At 50.6% G+C, this 24,831-nt stretch overlaps 8 protein-coding genes across 8 annotated transcripts; 4 read left to right on the top strand and 4 right to left on the bottom strand.

The window, feature by feature from the left end:
* Positions 1 to 509: 509 nt before the first annotated feature.
* On the top strand, positions 510 to 2,171 carry NCS54_01389100 (Hypothetical protein; the record flags this gene model as incomplete). Its single annotated transcript, XM_053159059.1, has 5 exons — positions 510 to 751; positions 839 to 1,088; positions 1,148 to 1,273; positions 1,337 to 1,373; positions 1,429 to 2,171. 5 exons carry the CDS (start codon positions 510 to 512, stop codon positions 2,169 to 2,171), a joined length of 1,398 nt encoding a protein of 465 aa, XP_053015034.1.
* A 386-nt stretch (positions 2,172 to 2,557) lies between these two features.
* NCS54_01389000 (Hypothetical protein) lies at positions 2,558 to 4,142 on the bottom strand (the record flags this gene model as incomplete). Its single annotated transcript, XM_053159058.1, has 3 exons — positions 2,558 to 3,358; positions 3,425 to 4,001; positions 4,066 to 4,142. The coding sequence occupies 3 exons, from the start codon at positions 4,140 to 4,142 to the stop codon at positions 2,558 to 2,560; spliced, it is 1,455 nt and encodes a 484-aa protein (XP_053015033.1).
* A 1,508-nt stretch (positions 4,143 to 5,650) lies between these two features.
* Positions 5,651 to 6,712, bottom strand: NCS54_01388900 (CHK domain-containing protein; the record flags this gene model as incomplete). The annotated part of the gene is made up of 1 exon (XM_053159057.1): positions 5,651 to 6,712. The coding sequence occupies one exon, from the start codon at positions 6,710 to 6,712 to the stop codon at positions 5,651 to 5,653; it is 1,062 nt and encodes a 353-aa protein (XP_053015032.1).
* A 1,973-nt stretch (positions 6,713 to 8,685) lies between these two features.
* NCS54_01388800 (C2H2-type domain-containing protein) lies at positions 8,686 to 11,799 on the top strand (the record flags this gene model as incomplete). Its single annotated transcript, XM_053159056.1, has 6 exons — positions 8,686 to 8,897; positions 8,957 to 9,071; positions 9,129 to 10,756; positions 10,804 to 11,084; positions 11,136 to 11,241; positions 11,289 to 11,799. 6 exons carry the CDS (start codon positions 8,686 to 8,688, stop codon positions 11,797 to 11,799), a joined length of 2,853 nt encoding a protein of 950 aa, XP_053015031.1.
* Positions 11,800 to 12,476: 677 nt separating this feature from the next.
* NCS54_01388700 (Hypothetical protein) lies at positions 12,477 to 14,073 on the top strand (the record flags this gene model as incomplete). Its single annotated transcript, XM_053159055.1, has 9 exons — positions 12,477 to 12,701; positions 12,757 to 12,800; positions 12,850 to 12,987; positions 13,033 to 13,099; positions 13,157 to 13,184; positions 13,233 to 13,245; positions 13,296 to 13,722; positions 13,776 to 13,860; positions 13,913 to 14,073. 9 exons carry the CDS (start codon positions 12,477 to 12,479, stop codon positions 14,071 to 14,073), a joined length of 1,188 nt encoding a protein of 395 aa, XP_053015030.1.
* Positions 14,074 to 14,784: 711 nt separating this feature from the next.
* On the bottom strand, positions 14,785 to 15,654 carry NCS54_01388600 (Hypothetical protein; the record flags this gene model as incomplete). Its single annotated transcript, XM_053159054.1, has 1 exon — positions 14,785 to 15,654. One exon carries the CDS (start codon positions 15,652 to 15,654, stop codon positions 14,785 to 14,787), a length of 870 nt encoding a protein of 289 aa, XP_053015029.1.
* Positions 15,655 to 16,542: 888 nt separating this feature from the next.
* On the bottom strand, positions 16,543 to 18,233 carry NCS54_01388500 (Hypothetical protein; the record flags this gene model as incomplete). The annotated part of the gene is made up of 5 exons (XM_053159053.1): positions 16,543 to 16,703; positions 16,772 to 17,228; positions 17,304 to 17,517; positions 17,574 to 17,893; positions 17,955 to 18,233. The coding sequence occupies 5 exons, from the start codon at positions 18,231 to 18,233 to the stop codon at positions 16,543 to 16,545; spliced, it is 1,431 nt and encodes a 476-aa protein (XP_053015028.1).
* Positions 18,234 to 21,134: 2,901 nt separating this feature from the next.
* Positions 21,135 to 23,151, top strand: NCS54_01388400 (Bilirubin oxidase; the record flags this gene model as incomplete). The annotated part of the gene is made up of 4 exons (XM_053159052.1): positions 21,135 to 21,367; positions 21,415 to 21,760; positions 21,824 to 22,210; positions 22,267 to 23,151. 4 exons carry the CDS (start codon positions 21,135 to 21,137, stop codon positions 23,149 to 23,151), a joined length of 1,851 nt encoding a protein of 616 aa, XP_053015027.1.
* Positions 23,152 to 24,831: the final 1,680 nt, after the last annotated feature.

Here is a 24,831-nt window from a genome sequence, read left to right as displayed (position 1 = left end):
CATTCCGACAATCGTTGGCTCCCAGCCGCTAGTATCCTTGCTATGGTATCATCGACCCATCCGTTCGCATCAATCATCTAGATAGACACTCAGAATTTGTCTCTAGATCTCCGGATATACGTTTAAGCGCCGTGGTGACAGCGCAGATATGAGACGCAAGCGAGTCGTCCGATTGTCATGGCCACATCCGCAAGCCATATACCACAGGCTGAGAACAACGTCATTAATCCTTGCACATACATCTTGGAAGTTATGGTCTGACCATCGCTCCTTCGCCGGTGGGATGGAATCCAATCCACTGTAGGCCATGAATTACTTTTGCTGATAACATTCCTACAGCTGCACTCATTCTGGGCTTAAATCACGCAATAGAAGCCGCGGAAGCTCTCCGATTGCGGCAAACTATATGGGCTTACCACCGCCGTATGATAACCAGGAAGCAGGTGTCCATGATGAGACTCGCTTGTCTAAGCTGACTCGGCTACTGTTGAGACAGCGATTCTTGCATCATGGCTCTCACGATCGCCATCGTCGGTGGTGGAATCGGCGGCCTTACGGCTGCGATTGCCCTTCGCCAACACCCCGGTATTCAGGTCCAAGTCTACGAACGGGCCAGTGAGTTCCAAGAGGTCGGTGCACTCATAGGTCTAGCCCCTAATGGGCTCCGGACTCTGGAGAAGTTGGGCGTCCAGGGGGTCTTGGAGGACGAGCTTGGATGGCGCAACCCAACCGGAACACCCACATTTACCAAGTAAGCCAACACTCACACCTTTTTTTCATCTTTAAACTGGTCGCTATGCATCAAAAGGTGGCTTACACGCATCTCTTACCCTACTAGACACTGGAGGGCAGGGGATGTCGTGTCCAACAATGCCTACGAGCGAGTACCCGATCGACGCCATCACTTTTCCCGCATGCACCGGGCCCTGCTGCAGAAAGAGCTGTTGAAGAAGCTGCCCGAGGATATTCTGCACCCAGGTAAGGATGTGACTGAGGTGCAAGTGAGTGAGGATGATGTCACGGTGTTCTTCAAGGACAAGACGTCGACGACGGTGGACCTCGTTATCGGCGCGGACGGGATTCGGTCGGTATGTGACACATTTCGGTGTAGTTGTTTAGAGAATAGCAAGGTTGACTTTAACCTCAGCAAGTTCGAAAGACCCTTGTTCCCCAGTATAAACTTATGGGCTGGGGGGACGCAATGTTTCGAGCAACGTTCCCGTATGAGTTGGTCCAAGACATTGAGGGTCTGGACCAGGACTCGACTCGGTGGGTGAGTAACTCCAGAGGCCCCTTTAACTGTTGCCCGAGGTACGAGCTAGCAATTTATATCTAGCAAAGTCCGACATCCTGGTTTTTCGCATCAAGGCTAGGTATCTCGAGGATAGCATTGCTTATTGTAGCATCAAGACTAACAGGAATGGATAGGGACAAAAGGCTACGGGGTTACCTTCAACTTCAATGCCAACACAAAGGAGCTCGACGACTTGAAGAAGCCACTTGAAGATGTCGTCTGGAACTCGCCTGCGAGCGTTGATGACGTCCGTGACGCATTCAAGGTGCGCCTACCATCGCCCTCAAACCTTCAACATCCCACCCAGTCCCGTGAATCCCCTAATAACCATATACTCCCAGGGATATCACCATCCTGTCCCCGCAATCATCAACCGGATACCACCCGCACTCTACGAAGATACACCAACGCATTCGGCCCCAAGCTAGATACCTGGACCTTTGCAGATCGAGTAGTGCTCATCGGCGACGCAGCCCACGCCCACGGAGGCGCTTTTGGCGCCGGAGCCTCGCTGGCAATCGACGATGCCTACACGCTCTATCTCGCACTACGAGCCGTCTTCCCACAGGCACTTCCCATCTCGAGGCCCATCCGACGGAGCCACATTGGCCTAGCGCTGGACTTGTACGAGTCGGTTCGGCGTCCGCATGCTGCCAGGGTCCTGGATATTGTGCTGCAGGATCGCCAGAAGCAGTTTGCGCGCAATGAGGGACTTAAAGCTGCTGGAAAAGAGGAGAGCGATCAAGATTTTAGGGAGAGGATGAAAGGTAGAAAAGGTGCGGCCTGGCTTCATGAGCATGACGTGGAGAAGGCATTTCAGGAGGCCATCACTCGTCGATTTTCATCGGGAGAACAAAACGGTCACGGGAACCCGTAGCTTCTTGCGTCTATGATCAGGGAGGGTAAAGTGGCGTTGTTATGAGATATCAGTTAGGAAAATATGAGTTGTTCATTGTGCTACGCCCCTACCTTCTCCCACCACCCAAAATGTCCAAGCCAGCGCCGTGATCTCAAGGGGCAAATGGTTCATACCCTCTCCTGGATACTAACAAGCACTTGGGAGAAACTTGAATCTGTGGGGGCAAAAGAACTGAGTTGTTTTATCGGCGGGAACTGGGCATGGTCGTAGTGCAAGGAGAGCTCTCTCGTTGCGGCAACTCCAAATGCCACAGATTCGGGATCACAGGCTATTAATATTATTCGGCTTTTTTGTCACGGTTTAATTAAGTACCAAGATATGTCTAGTCGAAGCCCATGGCTTGCTTAGGCGGTACCGTTTTCTCCGTTCTTGTTTGGTTCTTCGTAAAAAAAGCCCAGCTCCTCATGTGACGTGATGTTGAACCTGCGGTCTCCAGCCAAACGACTCGCCTGCTTGATCTCGCCGACCTTTCCCCTAATCCAGACCTGCTGCGGGTCCCAACGTGGTGGTCGTTTTCCATCTCCCTTATTCTCCAACCCCAGCTCAAGAGCCCTTACAGCAGTTGCGCTGAGATCATAGAGGCGCTCCATATAACTGACATCTTCGGGAAAGTTTATTATGTGAATCGGCTTCCCCTCCCCCTTTTGGAAATGCTCCTTCTTCACCCACGACTCCATTTCAGCCTCTGACGGGGGACTAAGTCGGCCAGACCAGATTCGACTAATGACAGCACTCTGGGTCTCAACGAGGGGAAACGGAATCCCCCTCTGCGGAACACTAAGGAACGCCAAAGTGGGATCTGCGGTATAGAGCATGTTCTCCCAAAGATGCTTGACATATCCCCCTTTAGGGTCGATAATGCCGGGTTCAAGGGATTGAAGGAAGGGGTAGGAGTAGTGGAAGCCCGTGCAGAAAATGACTGCATCAACTTCAGTTTCGATGTTGCCATTGGCGAAGTGAATAGTTCGGCCCTCAGCCTGAAACTGGGTGATTTCGGGAAGATGGACAGTGGAATTAGTGTTTGAAGGTGGCTCGAGTCCAACTTGCTTCTCTTTCTCCGAAATGATGACGGGCAGTCTGGCAACTCGAGATAGCTGAGCTGTCAGGTCAATACCGGACGCCGAGTTGCCAATGATGATGACTTTCTGACTTTGCATTAGCAAGACATTCAGGCTTTTCCATCAAAAAGGAAAACAATCCTCTTCCTTTACCTTTCCAGCATATTTATCAGGCCGCCGGTAGAACTTGGAATGGAGCAGGGCCCCTGGATGGGCTTGGTCGAACTTAACGAGTCCGGGAATGTTTGGGACATATGGGTCATTAAAATGACCGCTCGCCACCACAACAGCGTCGAATTCGGTTCGAGAGACTTGGTCAGTCCGAAGGTCAAGGATCTCTATCTCCCAGGCTCCAGCTAGTCTTTGAACATCTAGCACCTGTGCTTCAAATTGAATATAAGACTTGACGTCTTCTGCATAGCCTTTAAGATACTGCAAAACTGTTTCATGTCTCGGAAATAGAGGCGTTCCAGCCGGAAACTTCTCATCGGTAAAGTTCATCAGTGTATGCGGAATATTGGTCTCAAGTTGTTCATAGACCGGCGTGATGAACTCGAACCTTTTGCCATCTTCCACCGATATGGCTTCATCCGGGCGGGAACTTGGGTGTTCTCGTGGAACATGAAAGTTGTCTTCTTTGGCGAGAGACGTGTAATTCCAAACACCACCTGGCGTGGCCCTTTGCTCAAACGCCTGCACGTAGGTGAACTTCTTCTCAGCAAGTAGATACCTAGAAAGTCTTGGTCAGAGGGGCCACATGCAAAAAGCCCGGGATAAGGACCAAGAAATCACACCTGAGAGCTGCCAGCCCACTTGCGCCCGCCCCGATGACGGCAACACGGGAGACCCGAATTTTCTTGGGGGACGACATTGGAGGTTTCTGCGTCGATGCCTAGGGTTCCTGTGTAAAGCACAGACGGAGCAGGGCATAGCAGGGCGTGCCTGATAACTCCGGCGTGATGGATGTCCATCACCAATAGTCACTGATGAGTGGCAGTATTAAAAACCAATTTGTCAGCTAAAGCCTGTACATACGCCTCTCATCCCACCTTGGAGCCGTGATCCACCATTGAAGGATGCAATGCGTCTAGCCTTGCCCCTGTAACCAAGCATCACGTCATCCATGGCTTGGAGTTCAGTGATTCTTGGCGCCAGGAACAACGGATATACGGACATAAGTACCTCCCTGCGCTTTCGGATCAAGCCATAACCAATGTGGGACCCCTTGGTACCAGTGGTGAGGTCGAAACCAGGCGCTGATTAGCTTCGCGTGCCGAGCTGAATAACTGACGTGCTTCAAGAGATTCTTGATAAGCTATTTTCCAGTAGAACGTAGCTATCCTTGTGGACAATGCTAGGGAAAGGTTGCTTCCCGAGGGATAAGCCATCCGTGCTAGGTTTATGTTGGCAGAGGGCCAGGCGTGTCGTACTGAACGAGTAGTGTCATGTCTGGTGATGTGTTTAGGGTATTATGTGTAACCAAGCCCTATTGAGAGCTGAAGTCTCTAGTATAAAAGATAGCTATGACAGGTCTTTTAGATATCTGTGAGATAACCTGGGACTGGGATGTATGAGCTTCGGTCTATGGTAGGACCGAGAGGAGTGAGGTTGGGTCCTTTCGGTCCGACCCGGGACCTCATACCTGACGCCGGGGATGTCAACACGAGACTCGATGCCAGGGACAACAAGGACTGCGGACATGAGGAGACAAAAATAAGGATAAGGGAGACGAGCTTCATGGTGATCACTGATAAAATATTTAAGTTTTGAGGGGTTCAGAAGTGATTGGTGATTGAAGTAGAATGTTGGGTGACGTGATGTTGAAACTTGAGGCAAGAACAACATCTGAAGACCTAGCGACCAATTCATATATAGCTATGAGACTTTGACCCTTTGGATCTGGTCTTCTAAGACTGCCATTTCTCTCAAGCTGGATTACCTTCACAGGCATTTCCTCAAAACCGCTTAGGGGAGTAAACTAGCGATGAACAATGTGGATCTTGAACGATACCGAGCATGAGTGAGGGAACTCATGTTGGTATCAATGTTAGCTTTGGTGATATTCATATTCATGGGCTGTGATGCTGGTACGAGGGCGAGACTGGCCGATCTGGTTGTGGTACTTGCGACCAAGAGCAGATATTTGGGCAAGGCAGAGGAAGACGTCCTGACACAAGGGATCCACGTGTTGGGATTCAGATCTAGTATTTTGCATCCAATGAAACTTTCATTTGAGTCAAGGAAGAGGGAAAGTCCAGGCTTTAACTCGACATTGCGTAATGATAGTCAATTCACTTACGCTCGAACACTTTCCAAACCTCATAGAGCCTTTGAATGTTTTTTGATGCTTTGAAGTACGTATTCATACCCAGCAAGCCTTTATTTGGACTCAAGACCTTCAAGCAGGTCGAGGGTCTTGAGGTCTATGATAGCCGCACAGTATCTCTTCGCCATAGCGTCGACTAATTCCCGGGGTTGCATCTCGGATAGGGCGAGACTCCAAATGAACCCGTGTAGTGTGTGCTTCCGGTACTCCTCCCAGAGTTCCTCCATATTGAACCTAGGCCCTCCTTTCTGGTGCAGGGTGTCGAGATAGTGCTGGAAAAGCTGCCCGTCGTTCTTCCTGCGGTCGTCGATGGAGAGTGAGCCAGCAATGAAGTAGGCCACGTCATGAATCGCCGATCCTCTGTAAATGCATTGCCAGTCGAGAAACCCTGGCTCGCCCGTAGGTGTGATAAAGGTGTTGCCGATGTGAGGGTCCCCATGCACGATACAATTCATCTTGGTGTCGGTGTTGCTCCAAAGTGTCTCGAAGGCCTTGGCCATCCGCTCACGATCTGCAAGCTCATCGGGCACGGGAGGCCTGGAGTCACCTCCGAACCTTGCCCCCCAAGACTCAGCAGATAGCAAGGATCGCATAATGTCGCGGATCGAGAACTCCCTGTTAAGCCATGGAAAATCTCTAGGCTCGCCGCCCCATGTCCTGGCGTGCAAAGTAGCCAGTTGCTCTACCCCAGCCCAGACACGTTTAACTGGCCAGGCTTCAAGGGGGTTGCCAAACCTATAGCCCGTGGCCTTGAGATCCGCGAGCACGACGATTCCCTGCTGGCCCGCCTCGTCTATTGCGCAGTAGTAGGCATCAGGCAGACGCATCTGGACGGTGGGGCTGATGTAATGGTAGAACTCGGCTTCAAGCTGGTACATCTGACTCAGAGACGGCTGAAGGGCCAATATCGCCGGGTTGAATCCGCCTTTCACGCAGACGGCTATTGGGCCATCGGCTGGATCCTCATACGTCAGCTGGACGAGGATTTTGGAGGCAGTCCCGTGAATCGTTTCAACAATCGATGCATCCTTAACCCGCTTCCCCAATACCTTGGAGAACCAAGCTGGGGTTAGCTCCTCAGTGGTGACGGGTAAAGGGTCGGCGGATTCTATCATTCTGCCTGTCTTGACAGAAATGTCAGTTATCGAGATGGGTATGGTTACTTGAGGGGGCACTTGTTGCGTTGCGATAATTCAATGAAGATTAAGCTAGGATGGGAGGAGAGGAAGTCACCTAATAAGTCATACTCTCTATTTCTGCTGCGCAGAATGATACCAAACAAGGTAATTCTCACTGGCGTATCATGGCCGCTGACTGCATACGGCCCCATCAGACTGCAGGGCAACTAGAGAAGCATCTCACCATTTCAGGGGATCCATTGGTGGTTTGTAGTGGTACTCCACTTATTGCGTAAAGTCTAATGTTGAATATAATACGACATACGCCGTACGCTGGGGAGGATATGGTCGCGTGCGCTTTACCTGCCCTACCTATCCAGGGAGTTCACGAGTAGAATTGCCAGATCATTCAGTACGAGACTTAGGAATACTGGAGCCTCGGCCAGGCCGACAAAAAAGCATCCCACACGAAAATCCGTGCCGCTCATCGAGTCACTTGATCGGAAACATGACTGCAACGCAGGGCATCTGTCGAAGAGTTGATATTCTTCCCCATATGCGCACCCTTCTATAATAGACACCCGAAAAAAATCGCCACGCTATGAATAACTAACAAACAATCCAACCGGAAAACAACATTTGCTCGTGTTCCAAACGCGGTTCTGTAAGCCCGAGCCGCTCGGTCCCAAGCTCTCCTACTCGAACTGACCTCCAATGCCCAGGAGTGAAGGCGGGGGGTCTTCTTTCAAACCCGAAACTTCCTTTCCCGTTGATTTCCCTACGTTGCTATCTTGTTGATATTCTACTCTGTCTGTGTCTGGCTCGCACGTCATGCTTGAGACACTTTGAGTTTGAGCCATACTCATAGTTGGCCTGAGAACATGCGAAATGAGATCGAGCCATATGTGACTGTTGCAATCGGGCAGAGACTCACGGCTTCTGATTCTCCCAGCTAATCGACTCCCAGCCACAAACGAAGGCGGGGTTAGACGGCATGTTTTGTAGATAATACTTAGTCTCGGAAGTATTGGGACTGATCAAGTGAGAGCGAGTAGTTTGAAATGTACAGAAAGTATGTAAATATTGGTGAGTTCTCGTGATAGTGCACCGTAGCGGGAATCTTGTTTGGATGGACACAATCAGGAGAAAAACAAGCCATTGATAAAATTGGATCTTCGCAATTACCTATCAATCTTAGCTTAGGAAAAGTAGGGGAAGAGCGAATCCTTTATCATCGAGGACTGAGACTATTTGATAACAAATGTGATGTTTGCGAGCTGAGTTCAAAAACTCCCGCACATATGAGGCCGTAGGGTAAGCGCACGATTGTGTTGGACGTGCGCGTGGTGTGTTAAAATCCAACCTTTGATTGGCTGCTTTGGCTGAGACACTTGAACAACTCTGGTCTTGCGAGAGCATAACTTTGATAAGCTTCATAAATAATTATGCAGTGCGAATACACTTATGTACTTGACGTAGGTATGCACACAAATGGATCAGCACATGGTTGAGGAGGATATCAAAGGATGCAGTGCACCCAACAGAGAGGCACGCTCCCTATCCCATGACTTGAAGGAAACTCAATGATTCCCTGCCAAGTGTGTTCAGTAAAACATCTCAAAACAACCTCACACCTTTGAGTCCCACCACCGGCCAACAAAGATTAGGCGCGGCGCTTCCCGCCTCGAGATTCCGCCTTGCTGGTGAGCCAAGTCCTTGGCCCCCAATCAACAAGCGCCCAGATGTGTGAGGAGAAATGCAACGTGACGAGGCTGGGCGAATCGGAGGGACGCCAAGACGCCTCTGGCACACAATTGTGCGCACCCTCGACAAAGTCTGAATCAGCCTGTCAGAAGCGTCCATCCCGCAGCCTGGTTTTCAGCTCTGGATTATCTCAATTCCGCGGGGAAGGGAATGGGGAAATCAATTCCTCTCGGTCGCATACCACTGTCGCTGGTTGAGCAGCCGCCATGACGGATCAACCAGGCGATGAGGTGATATCGCACAGTTCCTCGTGGATCGGACTGGTCACCGAGGACGAGGGCTCGGTCGGCAAAGAGCCTGAAGATGCTGCCAAGGTCGGAGACGAGGATTACGTGGTCTCAAGCTCGACGGCGCGAGGCAACGCGTTCTCCAGGTTCAAACAAATGTATGGGGGCGTGCCGAAAAGCAAACCCGAACCGTAAGTAATCTGATTCGCTTCATAAGGCACCGATGGGACACTTATTCACTGACCAAAAGACAACATGTGATGATTCCGATGCACTCTACCCCATTCGGAATGCCGGTTGGCTTCGACACCGACCATGTACAAGTTTGGAAAGGATTTCAACAGGTCGATCGGTTAGATGAACCAGTGAGCGCTTCATGCCTCAGTCTTTGTTCAATGAAACATAAACGTTGACGCGCTTAGCAGATGTCCAAAAGCACACCTACGCCGGGCCGTTATGAGTCGGTCAACTCAATGATGAGCGGCACAACCTGTGTCAGCGCCGGGTACAATCCCTTCGAACACAATGTCTTCGAGCTTCCAGACGTTCCTTACAACCAAAATCCCTCTAAAAATACTGATGAGGGACCTCTCTTCCGGGCATACTTTTCAGACGCTCACTCGGTCTTGCAAACGACCAGCCAGATCCGACAACTCATCGTTTCCTTGAATCCACACCTTCGAGACTCAAACGCTTACTTGACGGACCGCATCGCGTATCACTATGCAACTCAGGTCTACAAACTCGAATGGCAGCATCCATTCCTCGGTATCATGGGACCTCTCGAGTCGAGCTTTTTCCACCCCTTTATATGCACGTGGAAATCTTGCAAAAGCATCAAAGCGTTTCGTTCTCTTTCGGACCTAGTCACTCACATGGATGCGGTACACAAGCGACAACAAATCCCAAAAATGCGACTCCTTCAACCCCCACACCAAAAGCTACTCATGTGCAATTTCTGCGACTCGAGATACGCCGACTTCGACTTCTTGGACGCACATGTTGCAACTCACATGGTTACGATTGGCCAAGGATTTCTGGACAGCACCTGGAGAGATTTTGAAGCTGATCCAGGGGCGTCTCTGGGGATATGGCAGACGAAGCCTGCTGAGCTTGACAACAACCCAGAGCCGCCCCAGGCCAAGTCAAGTCCACCTCCAAAGGAGAGATTTCCTTACGGTGGCTTGTTTCCTCGAGTAGGTATCGAGGGCTCAGTCCCCAAGCCTCGCCCCCAGAGGGCAAAGACACCGCATCAAGAGTTGTTCTCCCTAATAACGCCGCCACCCGTACCTGAATCCCCCAAGGTCGTCAGCCCTCCGAGGACAAAGACTTCACATCAAGACTTATTTTCTCCAATAACACCCATGGATTCTATTCCAGAGACCTCAAGAGTCGTTAGCCCTCGAAGAGCAAGGACTCTGCACCATCACTTGGTCTCCCCAACGACACCAAAGGAGCCCATGTCTGCCTCCCCAAACATTTTTAGCCCTAAGAAAGAAAAGATCCCCGAAGTCGTTTTATCCCCTTCAGCGAGGCTCAAGGATACTCTTCCTGAGGTTTCTGCCTCAGTGTCTCCTAACCCCCCCGAGACGCCACCGCCCCCGAAGCCATCGTTCAAGCAGATCGGTATGGCTACAGTAGAGGTGAAGATGATCCTTTCGAAAAATGCGACTAGAACTACCGCCGCAGGTGGTGACGAAAGTGACTCAGACGAGTCAGAAACGTCTTCCAAAGGGTCGGAAGCTCGCGATGCAGACCAAGGCGCAGGGAGCGGCACAGGTGTTGGACAGGGATGGGTGGGAGCACCCGCAAGTGGACAACAAGCGTCGTGGGCTGGGATCTCGACTCCCAGTGGTCAAGGTGTGGGAGAGGGTGGAGATGGAGGACGAAGAGGCAGAAAAAGGAGAAAGGATGATGATCCGGCATATGTCATGGGGTCTCGCCCTCGGTTCGCCTGCCCTTATCGGGTATTTGAACCTGATGCCTTGAACTGCCTGGAGCGAGGGCCCAAGAATCCGCTGGGTGGATGCGAGGATATCTCTCGGCTCAAGTATTCCTCCATGGTCCCATTTTAGGCGATATACTGACATCACGCAGGCAACATCTTGGTCGTCGTCACAAGCGTTCCCGTCGCTGCAACCGCTGCTTGAAAGCATTTGAAAGCGACGCCAAAGCACGCACACACGAGTCACTCGCAGCATGTCCTATAATACCGCTACCAGATTTTGAGCGTCTGATGAGCGCGGCGCACGAAAGCATTACCGAGCGATTCCTGACACCCATGTCTGATTTGGCCGGTTGGTGGTTTATCTTTCAGCTGCTCATTCCGGGGATGCAGGATCGAGACTTGGAATCTTTGAAGATGGAATACTCGCCATGTGAGTGTTCACGTATCAGGAGGGTAGTGGAGTTACTGATCGTTAGCCAAGACTATGTTCACCGAGCCCCTGCCATCATGCTTCCAGCAATGAACTTTTCAGCCTCGATTCTTGATTCAATGCCTGACCAGAATATCTCAGCCCCTGCAGATGTCTTGTAAGTTACTTTTTGTCTGGACGGCCGCCCTCTAATCGGTTCTGCAGTCCAAATCCTCCAGATCAGATGGTCTTGGGTGTCGACGCCAACGCAGCCACGTCGACTTTCGTATCACAGCATTTTTCAGTACCCGTGTTCCAAGTCCCAGATCCTTCAAACCCAGGAAACATTCCCGAAATCACAATAGCAGCAGGCCTAGGTTCATTCTCTGGCGCGTCATCCGATCAATCGAATCCATGGACGCCTCCCCGTCCATCTACCCCTGCAACCACCACTGCACCATCAACATCATCACGAAGTGCATCTGGGAGCGTGGCAGGGAGTGTCAGTCAAACTCAGTTGGAGAGAAATCACATGCGACTCAAGAGCCAGTATAAACAGGTTGAAAAGGAAAATGCCAAGTTGAGGGAAGACAAGTATGCGAACAGAGGAGATTTGGAGCGCGCAGAAGCTGTGTTGGAGGAGGTGCTAGGGTCAGCGGATCTGTCGCAAGATGCCTTTGACAATTTGAGCCAAGTGTCGGAGATTTTGACGGAGATGAAGCGACGGTTGGGATAATCGGTAGCGCCATTGTACCAGAAGAGGCATTGGAAGGGCATGGCGCGTTCTGTATCTTGATAGAACGGTTTTGTGTTCATTGCCATTGCTGGTTTGCGTATTTCTCCTCTAACGATGAGAAAGAGTCAGTCAAAGAACACAGTCGTCAGTGTGTACCGGGGCACTCGAAACTTGTGTCGCGTCTCTGTAACAGTCACTCCACAGAATTAACCTCGGCTATGGCCTCAACAATACTCAATCCAACAGCTATAAGTCAATAGTTACATTCACACAAACCGACAATGCGACTTGTCAACTCTACCAGCCATTGACGCCTGTGCCTTGTTCCGTTGACAACTGGCAACCCGGCCCGGGATCCGCGTTCCAGACACCAGAAGCGGCATGGTCTGGCAGATGGCGCAAGTCTAGTCACGAACTTGGCACGCGGCATCAGCTTTTAGCGGCACGTCACCCACGAGCTAGTCAACGACCAAGAACGAGACCCGTTTATATAGATCTCGAGACATACGAATAGCTTCATGTTCTCCTTTAAACTTGATGATTACATGGCTTCAGCGTCTTCCCTCTGACCGACCGTCACAGCACTCACAGCTTCCTATTGGATACTCCCCCTGGCTCGCGTCAACACGGGCCGAAGCTCCCGATGCTACCTCCGCGTCGAAAATTCCCCGTGATTAATGGGGCCACGGCTTGAGCGCGCGCTATTCCCCTCACTCCCCCCCCAATCTCCACACGCTTCTTTGTTGTCCTCTCGCATCTCTTCAATCAACATCGAACTTCGTATACAGCTCGTCATGTCTGATCTGCGTGCCGTGTCCAAGTCGCCTGCTGGGGAGCGCACACCTGCTGCTACGGGTTCTCCGCTCGTCCAGCCTCAGATTGTTCCTGCTGATGACGTCGAGGTACTTTTTGACTGGTCCTTAATGCCTCATGCATGCGGCTGATCTTTTGAACTAGGGTGACGCCTTTGATGATGGCGATTCGTCTCTTGGATCGGATGTGTGAGTGCCCCTCGAGGGGGTGAGACATGCTTTTAATGTGAGACACTAGAGAAAGCTCGACTGCGTCAGTGTCTGCCAGCATTCTCGAGTATCGTCAGATTCAAGGTCGCACTTTTCACAGCGATAAATTCGATACAGAGTACTCGTTCCCCAACGATGAGCGACAGCTTGAGTCCGTGGATATCACGTACGATTGACTCCCCGTCCAATTGATGCTTACTGACTGCCGTAGCCACCACTACTTGATGATCCTCTTGGACGGCAAGCTATTTCTTGCTCCAATTAAGGATGATGTCAAGGTGCGGATTATTGTATCCAAATTGTGGAGAATATGAGTTGACGTGAATTTGTTGTAGCGCGTGCTTGATGTTGGCACAGGAAGCGGTAAGGTCTCTCATGCTCAATGCTGACGCCTCGCTGACCCTCTCATAGGTATTTGGGCAATGTACGATTGCTACACGCCTTGACGGATATCGTCGTGCTGATAAGCCATAGTGATTTTGCTGACCAGTATCCCGGTGCCGAAGTAACAGGCACTGATCTATCTCCCTGCCAGCCCAAGTGGGTTCCACCAAATGTGCGCTTCGAAATCGATGATGCCAGTGAAACCTGGACCTGGAAGGACAACACCTTTGATTTTATCCACATCCGTTACCTCTTTGGCGCCATTAGGGACTGGACTGCTTTGTTCAAGGAAGCCTACCGATGCTGTGCACCCGGCGGATGGATTCAGTCGGCCGAGGCTGATGTCGAATTCCGCAGCGACGATGGAACCTCCGAGAGGCAGGATGTGCTGAGGCTAGGGAAGAAGATGTATGAGGAGGGCGGTAAGGCTTTGGGGCTGCCATTCTTCGTGCACGATTTGCAGAAGAAGGGTATCGAGGAGGCTGGCTTCCAGGATATCAAGATGGTTGAGTACAAGGTGAGTGCCCAAGGTGCCGTGTCACGTTTGGTGAGCTTACTAGAACATCTTAGATTCCTGTGGGCGACTGGCCCAAGGACCCTAAGCTAGCAGAGATTGGCCGGTTTGTCAGGCTCACGCTGGAGAACGACCTTGAGGGTAAGCAATTGCTATCTGGCTGACTCTTTATTCATGCTGATTGTACCCACAGGATACACTCTCATGCTATGGAAGCATGTCCTCCAGTGGCCCGATGACGAGTACCAAGTTTTCCTCATGAGTATTCGCAACGCCATCCGCAACCGCAGGATTCATAGCTACTTCATGGTGCGCTACCTCTACGGCCGCAAGCCGGAGGAGGAATCAAAGTAGTTTGCTTCAACAAGAGGGGAGATCAAACGCCAGCAAAAGCATAGAATTAACAACACGTAAGTGTAGGAGGTAGCCGTCTTCAATATATTTCTTCACATCTGGGCGAGCTCACACGGTCTTTGTCTTCTCCTTCTCCGGTTCTGCTGTTCTCGAAATTTCTCGGTCAGTCAATTTCTGCGTTGATCATCATTGTTTACAGTTTAATTGTCCCATTGAAGACTTGATGCTTGCTCCGTGGTTGGGGCTTTTTGTCTCCGTGAGGGCGAGGTAACGGTATGAGGACCGATTTAACGGCTTCCTTCCCAATTGAGGTGGAACAGTGACGTTGGACAATTATGCTTAAACCGAGGCTTCTAGGTATCAAAGTTTCCGTTAATAAGGTATGTGCATGCCATCATCAGAGAACTTGAGGTTATAATATGGGATGACTCAGGATTCTCATGACAGCATTTGATCACAAATCACGTGCATTTGCTTCAATTGAGAAGTAGTCAAGAAGCTATGAGTATTGATCGCCAAGCGCTAGTTTGGCAGATATGGATATGTGACATTCTATCGAGCATCGGGCAAAAAGATTGTTAACAGCGTGGAGCATGTACAGTGTGTCTGAGGTGAAAGAAAGATAGATAAAAGAATTAGTTTATCAGCAGGGGGCTGCTGTGATATATTGAGGCTTTCCAGTGTTTGGCCGTTGCCAGAGCTTCGCTTCTCTTACTGACCCGCCTTCTCGATGGTGATAGAGTCCACCCAGGCCAGCGTCTTGGAGCATGACCACTTGAGCATCAAAAGAGGATTCTTGTCCAGCTGCGCCTGAGACCAACGGCAAGTGGCCTTGACCTGAGCAAAGTCATTGACCGAGTCAGCCGATGCCAACAACTGTCCATTGCCCCCATTCTCAGCGAAGTCCCAGTCGCTGTGCATGCACCAGAGGAAGAGTTGCGTGCAGCCCTCGCCGTTGTCGTCGACTTCCTTGTCGAAGCGGGCCCAGACTGAGATCTCGTAGTCTTGCTCAGCAACGAGAGCCTTAGGGTTCAGGGGGTTGGCGAGGAAGTAAAGCGGGCGGCTGTCGAACTTCAGGCGTAGAGAGTGGCCGCCTTCGTGGGACATGCCTGAGACGACGCCCATGAGGATATTGGCCACGTCTAGGGCCGAGTACCAGGGAGACACGTCGTAGCTGTCGTCAAAGTCTCCGTTGCGAAGGCAAACAGTCTCCTCGGGCTCGGCGGAGGTGGTGGTCGCAGAAACGGAGATGCTCTCGGTCGAGGCTGTCGTCGATGCCGTGGTCAAGAAAGTAGTAGAAAACGTGGTAGAGAATGTTGTAGAAATTGATGCAGAACCTGTCTCGGTTGCTGAAGAAGAGCTTTGAACAGTGCTCGTGCTAGCGGTGGCCGTGACACTTGTGCTCGAGTCAGCAGAAGAGAACGAAGCTGTCTCGGTGGTAGACAATGCTGTTTCAGTCGTAGACGAAACTGTCTCAGCTGTGATTGAAGATGTCGAACCGCTGGGGTAACAAACGCCAGCCTCAGACCCCGAAAACAAAGACAAAACCGCCAACGCGGAAAGAAACTTTTGAGAAACCATTGTGCAAAGAGTGACGTGGGTAGGATACAGAACTGGTTCGAAACGGCTTCTGTGGCACAGCCCCGACTCTTAAAGGATGTTCTGCCCTACACGGAGAAGGCATATGGTGGCTTGGCCATTTAATTGAGTTGCTGGCAAGTGCTGACATGCTTCTGAGTCGGCATTGGGCGGTCTGGCGATAGCGTCGAATAGTCCATGTGTGGCGCTGCCTTAACAAAGCAACCAAGTGAGTGGCCAATGGTTTGTTTCGTTCTAACGCCAAGCTCCACGAATACTGAAATTGTCTACCGTTTTCCCGCCAAGCGCCCTGGTTAGCCGTTGTCTGTCAAGAGTCTAGACTGCCGTCACTCTCCTTATGGAGTTCCGGGCATTCAGCTTCCCCTAAATAAGTCACCGTTGCTCGCGGTCACTCTCCCCATGACTGGTCCATTCATCTCTGTTGCGCTCCATCGCCTCGTGCAAACAATCTGCAAGGTCCGTCAGCCCAGACCCCCGAGCGTAATCTTCTGCTGTCTGCCCATATTTATCCCTTATATCTACTCGTACTCCCTGACGCACCAAGAACCTGCCAAAGCCAGTCGCCTGACTGCCACCCTTCCTCAACACTCTGTTTAGGAGGGTTCTGCCCCAATTGTCAGTCGCATCCTTGTCCGCACCCGTTGCGACCAAAATGCTGAACATGACCTCGCAAGCGGGCCAGCCCAGACTACGATACTTATTCCTCAACCACTCTACTAGTACAAACCGCTTGACACTCCTGGGGGAGACGCTGCTTCATCTTAGCCGTTAGACCTTGCAAAAGGACGCCGTCAATTAATACATAACAGTTGAAGTGAAGCTTTATATGTGCATACAAAGAATATTCGTGACATATGGAGTGACAATCATTCAAAACTCTCGCTTAACTCGCTTGACCGTCTGGTTGCCTCCCTCGGAAGGAGCAATCTCAAGAAATCCGGCAGTAGTTCCTTTGTTCTCCGCGTCGGCGACTGCTTGAGTCTTGGCGCGGCTGTACCAAAGGCCCACGCCTCCGCGTCGGGCCAAATTACCTATCCTCATCATTCGTGTTAGTCTCTCGACATAGAGAACAGCAACTTGCTTTCACGTTTGTACGTACTTGATGCTGAGCCATCCGTCGGACAGTTAGGTGCTTCAATAAAGACACCTGTCTGGGGGAATGGGTCAAGAGGACCCCAAAGGTTACCGTCCTCGTCACGGCCAACACCCTTGGTAAGGAAAGCCATCTCAGAAAAGTCGTGGGGAACCGGCGGCGTGCCAGGGATGTTCTGCTCAGCCTGGACCCAGACATTGACAGGCTGCACATACGTGCCGCTGAGGATACCATTCTTGGTCATGCGTGTCCTCTCAACGCCGTTGATCTCGGCAACGACTTTGTACTCTCTGGTGTAAGAATGCAAGATGTCATTCCGGTACTCGAACTTGTTCTGTTCGTTGCGACCTCCACGCAATCCCATTGTGGCGATGATACGGTCTGTCGCATCCCCAGTGCAAGGGTCGACATCCATGGCGTACAAGGCAACTGTTGCTCTGTTATTGGAAGTGAACCCGATGAACTATTAATAAGTCAGCGGACATACTGTCATGTTTCTATCAAGGGAGCTGTGACAGCAAGAGACAATAGTACGTACCCTCGAGTCCGCGAATTCAGCGTTAGGATTGGGGTTATCAATGCCCAAAAGGCCGAGCTCCATCCGAACATATACAATGTCTCCCAGGGTCTGAATCTGAACGTTTTGCGCAACGATGCTAAAAGCAATAACCTCGTTACCTTTGCGGAAGCCAGTAAAGGTGATAAAATCTCCTGCCTGGAAGGGTGCCATTACAATGGGATCAGGAGCAGTGCTTAAATTTTTTTTCAATAATTGAAGTTATCACAAGAGGAGTGGCATTATACGTACAAGGCTCCAGGTCCCTTGAAAGGCCTGTTGCTGAGAGGGCAGAGAGGGTCAGTGTCGTTGCGTGGGATGCACATGGGAAATCCAGAGAAGGACGAGATGCTGGGGCTCTGGTCGTCCGCCGTCATGAAGGGGGCCCCATCATAACCAACAGAAAAGACACCATTGGGGTCGCTGATACGGACGGTAGGACCGTTCTGGATTTTGATGCTTCCGTCTGCGTAGTCGAGTGACTCAATGAAGCCACTAGCAAGACCCTCGAAGAACTCATAAATGATAACTTGGGCGACGCGATGAACACCGTTGATGGTGTTTCCGAGGACCTGGTAGAGGGCAAGAGTGAGCATATCAAAACGCCAATAAAGCCAAGAAGATTCTGCTCACCAAAGTCTCGAAGCCAGCAAAGTCTGCCTTGCTAGCCACGAAGTCCTTCCAAGGGACCCAGGCAGCAGGGAACTGGACCAAAACATTCTTGGGAACTACCATGTCAAAGCCATTGACTTTGATAGTCCCGCCGGTGTTATAGAGCAATTCATCATCCACTGTAGCATCTTCGAATCCACCTTGGATGAAGACAGGAGCGTCTTGGGCACAGGCAAAGAAAGGCAGACCAAAGAAGTGGCCACCAAAAACAAGAAATACTAAAAAGGAGAGTAACTCCATGTTTAAAAGAGTGGTGTATAGTGGTGTTAAGAATTGGATAGGGTGAGGATTAAGAACGAATGTGGTTGGGATTTGACTTCAAAGGAGTGAAGGGAGGTGGTGAGGAGAAGTGAGAACTGTTCGGGACGGAGCGCCTTTTATCATTTACATGATAAGTGAAAGAGAAAAGCCATTGACAAGCTCCCATATGCTGTCCTTTGCATGGCCATCGGCCAACCGTGCGTGATGGCGATAGCAGTGCATCTGTGGCCCAGGACCGGCGGTGGTTTCCTCAAACGCCGTGCCGTCGACCCTCCTCGGCTCGGTTCTAGATCCTAGTTGTGTTTTGTGATGCTTAGAAATCGATCATATGATAGAATCGTTCCTAATAGGTGCCCCTATACCGTGCTTTCATGGTATGGAGAAAGTTGACCACAAGCTTGCGCCGAGCTGAGTGCATGCAGCCTGCATGTCGGTGAACCGTCCACAGGCTGAATGATGACAGGTCATTCGGGAAAGCCAGAAGACACTGCCGCGGAATCCGGACACTTACTGATTGGGTGCTAGCCCAGGTGCTGTTCATGCAGCCTGGTTCCTTATGGACTGCAACATTGGCGGTATCTGCGGGATTAAGCGCTCAACTATAGTTTAGGCATGATTTCCTTTGGTGGCGACCAATTATCATGTAGGAGAGTAAGGGGAGAATTTGACTGACAGGGTTATCCCAAGTAAAGCAGTGAAGGGGGTCGAGGTGCACCGTGCCTTTCAACAACACAGACAACACAGTCAGCTATCACAAGGAGAGACTCGGTCGGCTCAGGTAGCCTATGAGGCTGGCTTCTATGTTGTCTCAAAGGTGACTAATGGAAAAGAGGCAACCGGCCACGGGGCTTTCATCACCTCCGTGCCGATGAGACTCTTGGCCGCCATGACTGTCATGCGCTGACTTGGGGAGACAACACCCCCCAATCCAATCGACCAGTAAGACCCCTAAATTTTGATCTCTGAAGCTCTTGCAAACTCATAAAGGCGAAGAGAGGGAGGGCTATGACGTTAAATTGAGTTGCAGGAGAGCCTCCACCAGTTCTCCAGCTTCTAAATGACTGGAACACCATTGGGTGGTATCACCAGGTAGGCCCTGGCCGAAATATGCAGCAGCGAGAAACGAGCTCCATCAGGAGTACAACCGTCCATCTAGAATAGCGGATTACATGTAGCCCCTTGCTGCGGTTCATGACTCTTGCAGGCTCCGCTTGCTATGCGAGAAGTTCGGAGAAGCTTGGGTTTAAGCTTGGTTTTAAAGTGCAACAAGTGACCCCACATGTGTGGCATTGTTCTGTTTCTCTTGCTCATACCCTGGAAGCATAGATCAAAGCAACCGATCTGCAAATGTCCAACAGTAAGTATCAAGGATCATATCCAACACTGTAGCACAGTTTCCTCGTTTAAATTGGATAAACTGCACGCAGCTGTGATGTGCTATTGTTGTTTTTGCGGTATAGCCAATTACTTCTCACGAGCTCTACCAGCCATCCCACGCTAGGCGCAGCCAAGATGCATTCCCAAACAACATGACTCGGAACAAAACCCGTGTGGAGCAGAGGCACGGTCCTGCGCTGAGGGTTTGTGTCGCTGGTAAAAAAAAACCAGGCCTATCATAGTCAAGACCCTCATCAGGTTTTCCTTGGCACGGACTGTAACCCCAGGTTTCTATTTATCGTTCAGGGGGAGGTTTATCGCTCGTCTCCAGTCCCAGGTTTTCAGGGGACCCCAGTCGTTTTCGAACCGCCCGCAGAAGATTTCTCATCGATAGGTGCTAAGCGAGCTGAGGGGAAACCCGCGACGATCCCCGGCCGCTTGGCGGGAACGGGCAGATACCCGCCCAGGCGCAATGTTTTCGGCACTTGCCCCTGTCCTCAAACTCTACACCAGGGCCAGTACGACGTCACTGTTTGAGTGGCTGTCTTGTCTCGACTGCATCTAATTATATCGTAACCGAAGGAGAAAAAAGGAAACAAGTGGTAGAGGAGAAGGAGGCTGGGGTTTTGTGAGACAACACGCACTAAGGGGGAGCCAATATCGCAAAGGAGACCGGAGGAGACAAGGAGGACTGGAATGTCTCTTCTTCTCAAGCGAAACAATAGCTGGTTGGATCTCTATCGTATAACAGAATTAACGAATGCCAAATCGACATATCAACTTGAACTGTTCAGACGCCACAATTGCCTCGCTTCGAGCTTCAGAATCTTGGCAGTTTGTCCTCAACTATTGCTCCAGTTGTTGTTCCTTGCATTCTCCTGCCCCTGTTGAGAAGCCCCAACCGATAAACCCCATGGTCGGCGTACACGTGCATTGAGAGAGCCAATCCAAGGACTGGCCTCCCGGCGGCAGCGTTGCAATGGCTTGAGTTAGCCTTTGGTGACCCGCTCACCACCCCTATTTCCTCTTTCCCCTTCAACCTGCGTCAATCATTAATCCCAATTAGCTCTTGCCTACGACATGAGCGGTTGTACTCGATCTTGGGACGTTCGCGTATCGCCGTTATCGTTGCAGTCTTCATGGACCTTAGCATGCCTGAGTCGTGCTCCTTCTCCGAAATGTCGCATCGGTAGGCGTCTTGATCATGATGATTGATGAGTGGATTTAGGACTACGGTAATTCGGCATGGGCCCTTCGTTGCTGAACTGTTGCATGATCTGGTTCCGTTGGTATATGGCTCAAGGGGAGATAGTTTATGGGCTTGAACTCACTCAGACTCCATCGCCTGGATTTCTATAAATTCGTGAGTCCCTAGAACGAAGAAGCCTTCTCGAGCTCAACTGGAAGCATCTGCTGTTACACAGACACCAGACGCCCTCCTTCAACCCTCTCCCCGTTCTTCCCAACTTTACGCAAGCGTTTGGCTCAGCAACTTCGTTTATCATGGAGCTTACCCGCTTCCTTCTCCATAGCCTGGCTTTGAACGGCCTTAGTGGGTTATGTGCAGCCCAGAAATGGACCTATGATCTCCCACCCGAGGAATCAGCCGCTCTGGAAGCAGTCGTTGAAGATGATCCCAACGATGTTGTTCACCTCATGAAGAGCGACGAAAGCCCCTTGTACCCTCTCATCTATCGTAACGCTCTCCCAATCCCACCCGTCAAGAAGCCCTTGAAGTAAGATCACCCCTATGTAATACCGACAGAAGCTCATAGATCATCAGGATCATCAAGAACCCCGTGACTGGGAAAGATATCTGGTACTTTGAAATCGAGATTCGATCATTCACCAAGTCTGTGTACCCGAACCTCCGGGATGCCACCTTCACTGGCTATGACGGTATGGCGCCTGGACCTACCATCATGGTCCCCAAGGGCACTGAGTCTATCGTACGCTTCATCAACAATGCTGCACATGAAAACTCAGTCCACCTGCACGGCTCTTACTCCCGAGCTCCCTTCGACGGGTGGGCCGAGGATATCACACAACCAGGAGAGTACAAGGACTACTACTATCCCAATGGACAGTCTGCCCGTCTCCAATGGTATCATGACCATGCCATGCATCTGGTGAGTTGATCAAACTGCACATTCTCGACCCTCTGAGACAATAATGTTTACATATTGCACTAGACTGCTGAGAATGCGTACATGGGCCAAGCAGGAGCCTACATCCTCACCGATCCGGCTGAAGAGTCGCTGGGCTTGCCCTCTGGATATGGTGTGTACGACATTCCATTGATCTTGAGCTCAAAACAGTACAACGAGGATGGTTCAGTCTTCTCCACAGCCGGCGAAAAGGACAGCCTTTGGGGAGACGTCATTGAAGTCAACGGTCAGCCATGGCCTTCTCTGAAGGTTGAACCACGCAAGTACCGGTTCCGTTTCTTGAACGCCGCCATCTCTCGCTCATTTGCATTGTACTTTGTCAACTCTAATGCACTCAATTCCCGGCTTGGCTTCCAAGTTATCGGATCTGATACTGGACTGTTGAGCAAGCCTGTTCAAGCCTCAGACATTGTAAGTCAGCCACTCGGAATTTGAAGCTGCCGAATGCTGATCGACTGCTAATGCAGTACGTGTCCATGGCTGAACGCTATGAGATCGTTTTCGACTTTTCCAAGTATGCCGGCCAGACACTCGAGTTACGGAACCTCGAAAAAGTCGGCAGCATTGGCACGGATGACGACTATGAGAACACAGACAAGGTTATGCGTTTCGTCGTGAGCTCCGACACTGTTGAGGACAACTCGACAGTGCCCGAAAAGCTCAGGGATATCTCCTTCGCCAGGCCGGAAAGCAACGAGATCAACCATCATTTCCGCTTCCACCGCACCAATGGCGAGTGGCGCATCAACGGCGTTGGGTTTGCCGATGCTGCCAACCGTGTTCTGGCCAAGGTCCCCCGCGGCACTGTCGAGATCTGGGAGCTCGAGAACAGCTCTGGAGGCTGGACCCATCCCATCCACGTCCATCTCGTCGACTTCTTGGTTCTTGACCGCGAAGGCAGGCGTGGAGTCATGCCCTATGAGAGCGCCGGACTCAAGGACGTCGTGTGGCTGGGCAAGGGTGAAACGGTCCGCGTTGCCGCTGTCTACGCCCCCTTCGACGGATTGTACATGTTTCATTGCCATAACTTGATCCATGAAGACAGCGACATGATGGCTGCCTTCAACGTCACGTCGCTCGATGACTTTGGCTACAATAGCACGCAATTCCTGGACCCCATGCAGAAAGAGTGGCGTCCCAAGCCCTATGAGCTCTCTGACGTCAAGGAAAGAACAGGGCCCTTCTCAGACGAGGCCATTGTGGAAACTGTCGAGGGTATGGCGCGTGCTAATCCTTATGGAGATGTCGATGCAGTGGAGGAGGCTCTGAAGGAATACTGGGCCAAGAAGAACGCAGCCAAGAGGGACACGGAGTCCGGGTCTATCCCCCGATACCACCGATTCCAGCTCTAAATTCCGATGCCAGGGTGAACGATGTGGTGGTTCTTTTGTTGGTCGATACAGAGAGTAAGAAATGATGATTCCGGAGTACATATTCTTCTTTTTCAATGATGTATCCGTCATACACAGGATCAAAGAACACACGAAGAGACACAGCAGCATCAAATATGTTCCATTAGAAAAAATGCAAGAATACTCGTTGCTCACCTACATAGGTGCTAGTCCTAGCACAGCCCAACTTTGATTCTTTTATTGGGGTCAATGACGTCTCTACAAGGAGCTATCAGTGATCCTAACAAATAACACGGTTATCAATAAATGTCCGCATTAATACCCAATACCGTAAAACAATGGACAAACTTACTCCTTGTCATACTTCCTCTTTTGCTCCTCTTTAAGCTTCTCCTGACACTCCTCGCACGGTAGAATAGCAGTTTGCTTCTCGGACTTGATTTCTTTCCAGCACTTCTCTGGCTCCCTGTCCATCACATGCTCGCAAATTTCTTCGTTCTGGTCGAAGCCTATAAGGTAGTCGCACAGTGAGCAGTGCCACTTGACGAAAGTGGTGGTGCACATATTTGCCGTTTAGGAGTTACGATGGAGAGGGTGTCGTGATAGAGTACCTGAGTTGACGTCTTGGTCGCGATGGTCGAAGTCGTTGCAGATTATGAAATGTTTAGATTGAGTCTGAGACTTGAGCCCGGAGGAGGGATCTTGGTTATATATAGTTCCTTCGTTTGTCTCCTTTTATTCAAGGTTTCATGTTTGTTCTGATTTCCAGCATTCAAGCTGAACAATCAGGTGTGCTGGTGAGATTGTTCAAACATTTCCTCACCAACAATCAGTTCTTTCATCTGAACACCTACCTACTCGACACCACGTCACACTGGCCAGAACAGAGAACATCTTAATAATCACTGATATCTTTATTCTATGCCGCTTAGTCACAGCTCTTCTCATCACAGGTCGTTCGCTATTTCTCTGTATCTTTGAACGAGCTATCACTGGGTCAATGCGAGCACTAGATTTCCGATCGCGAGCATTTGGCACACATGTCTATCCATATAATCACACCCCTCCTGGTAGCATTGACAGCCTCATTATCAAATCCCTATGTCACCGGCGAAGAGACCTTTGAGAAGAATGAGGAGAGCATCACAACATTATCCACTGTCCTACCTATCTAGAAAGGTACAACGATCACTTCGATGGTCACGGGACATCCCAGACGCTCAGAGGTATAAATTAACTCTCACTTCATTCCACTGGGACCTAAATCTAAAACATCTCGTCCTAGCCAATCTGCTCAAGAACGACAACCCTGGACCACGAAAGAGACTGACAACTATTCCGTCTTTACTCAAAGGCCTAGCCCAAAAGGTCCTCAACATATGCTCCACCACTCGGGATCGTCACTGGTGCGATGCATGCAAAAGCCTAGTGAAATTCGACCTAATCAATGAAACGAGCGAGTTGGCCAAGCAGAAGAAACCCTGCGAGAACAAGGTTTACTCATATGACAGCCACATCGGTCCAGACAAGTGTGAAAAGTGCCGAGAGAAAAAGGAGGAGGAAAAGAAATGATTTCAATGTATTCCTTGCTATTCTGGCTGACGGACTCTGTTGGAGATGGTAACCATGATAGGGAGCAGAAGTAGTTTCATAGCCTCTTCACGCAAGCTGATCATTGAT

The sequence above is a fragment of the Fusarium falciforme genome, chromosome 12, assembly GCF_026873545.1.
Source record: "Fusarium falciforme chromosome 12, complete sequence".
NCBI classification, from domain to species: domain Eukaryota; kingdom Fungi; phylum Ascomycota; class Sordariomycetes; order Hypocreales; family Nectriaceae; genus Fusarium; species Fusarium falciforme.
Note: the sequence above shows the minus strand (reverse complement) of the source record. Positions and strands in the feature narration are given on the sequence as shown.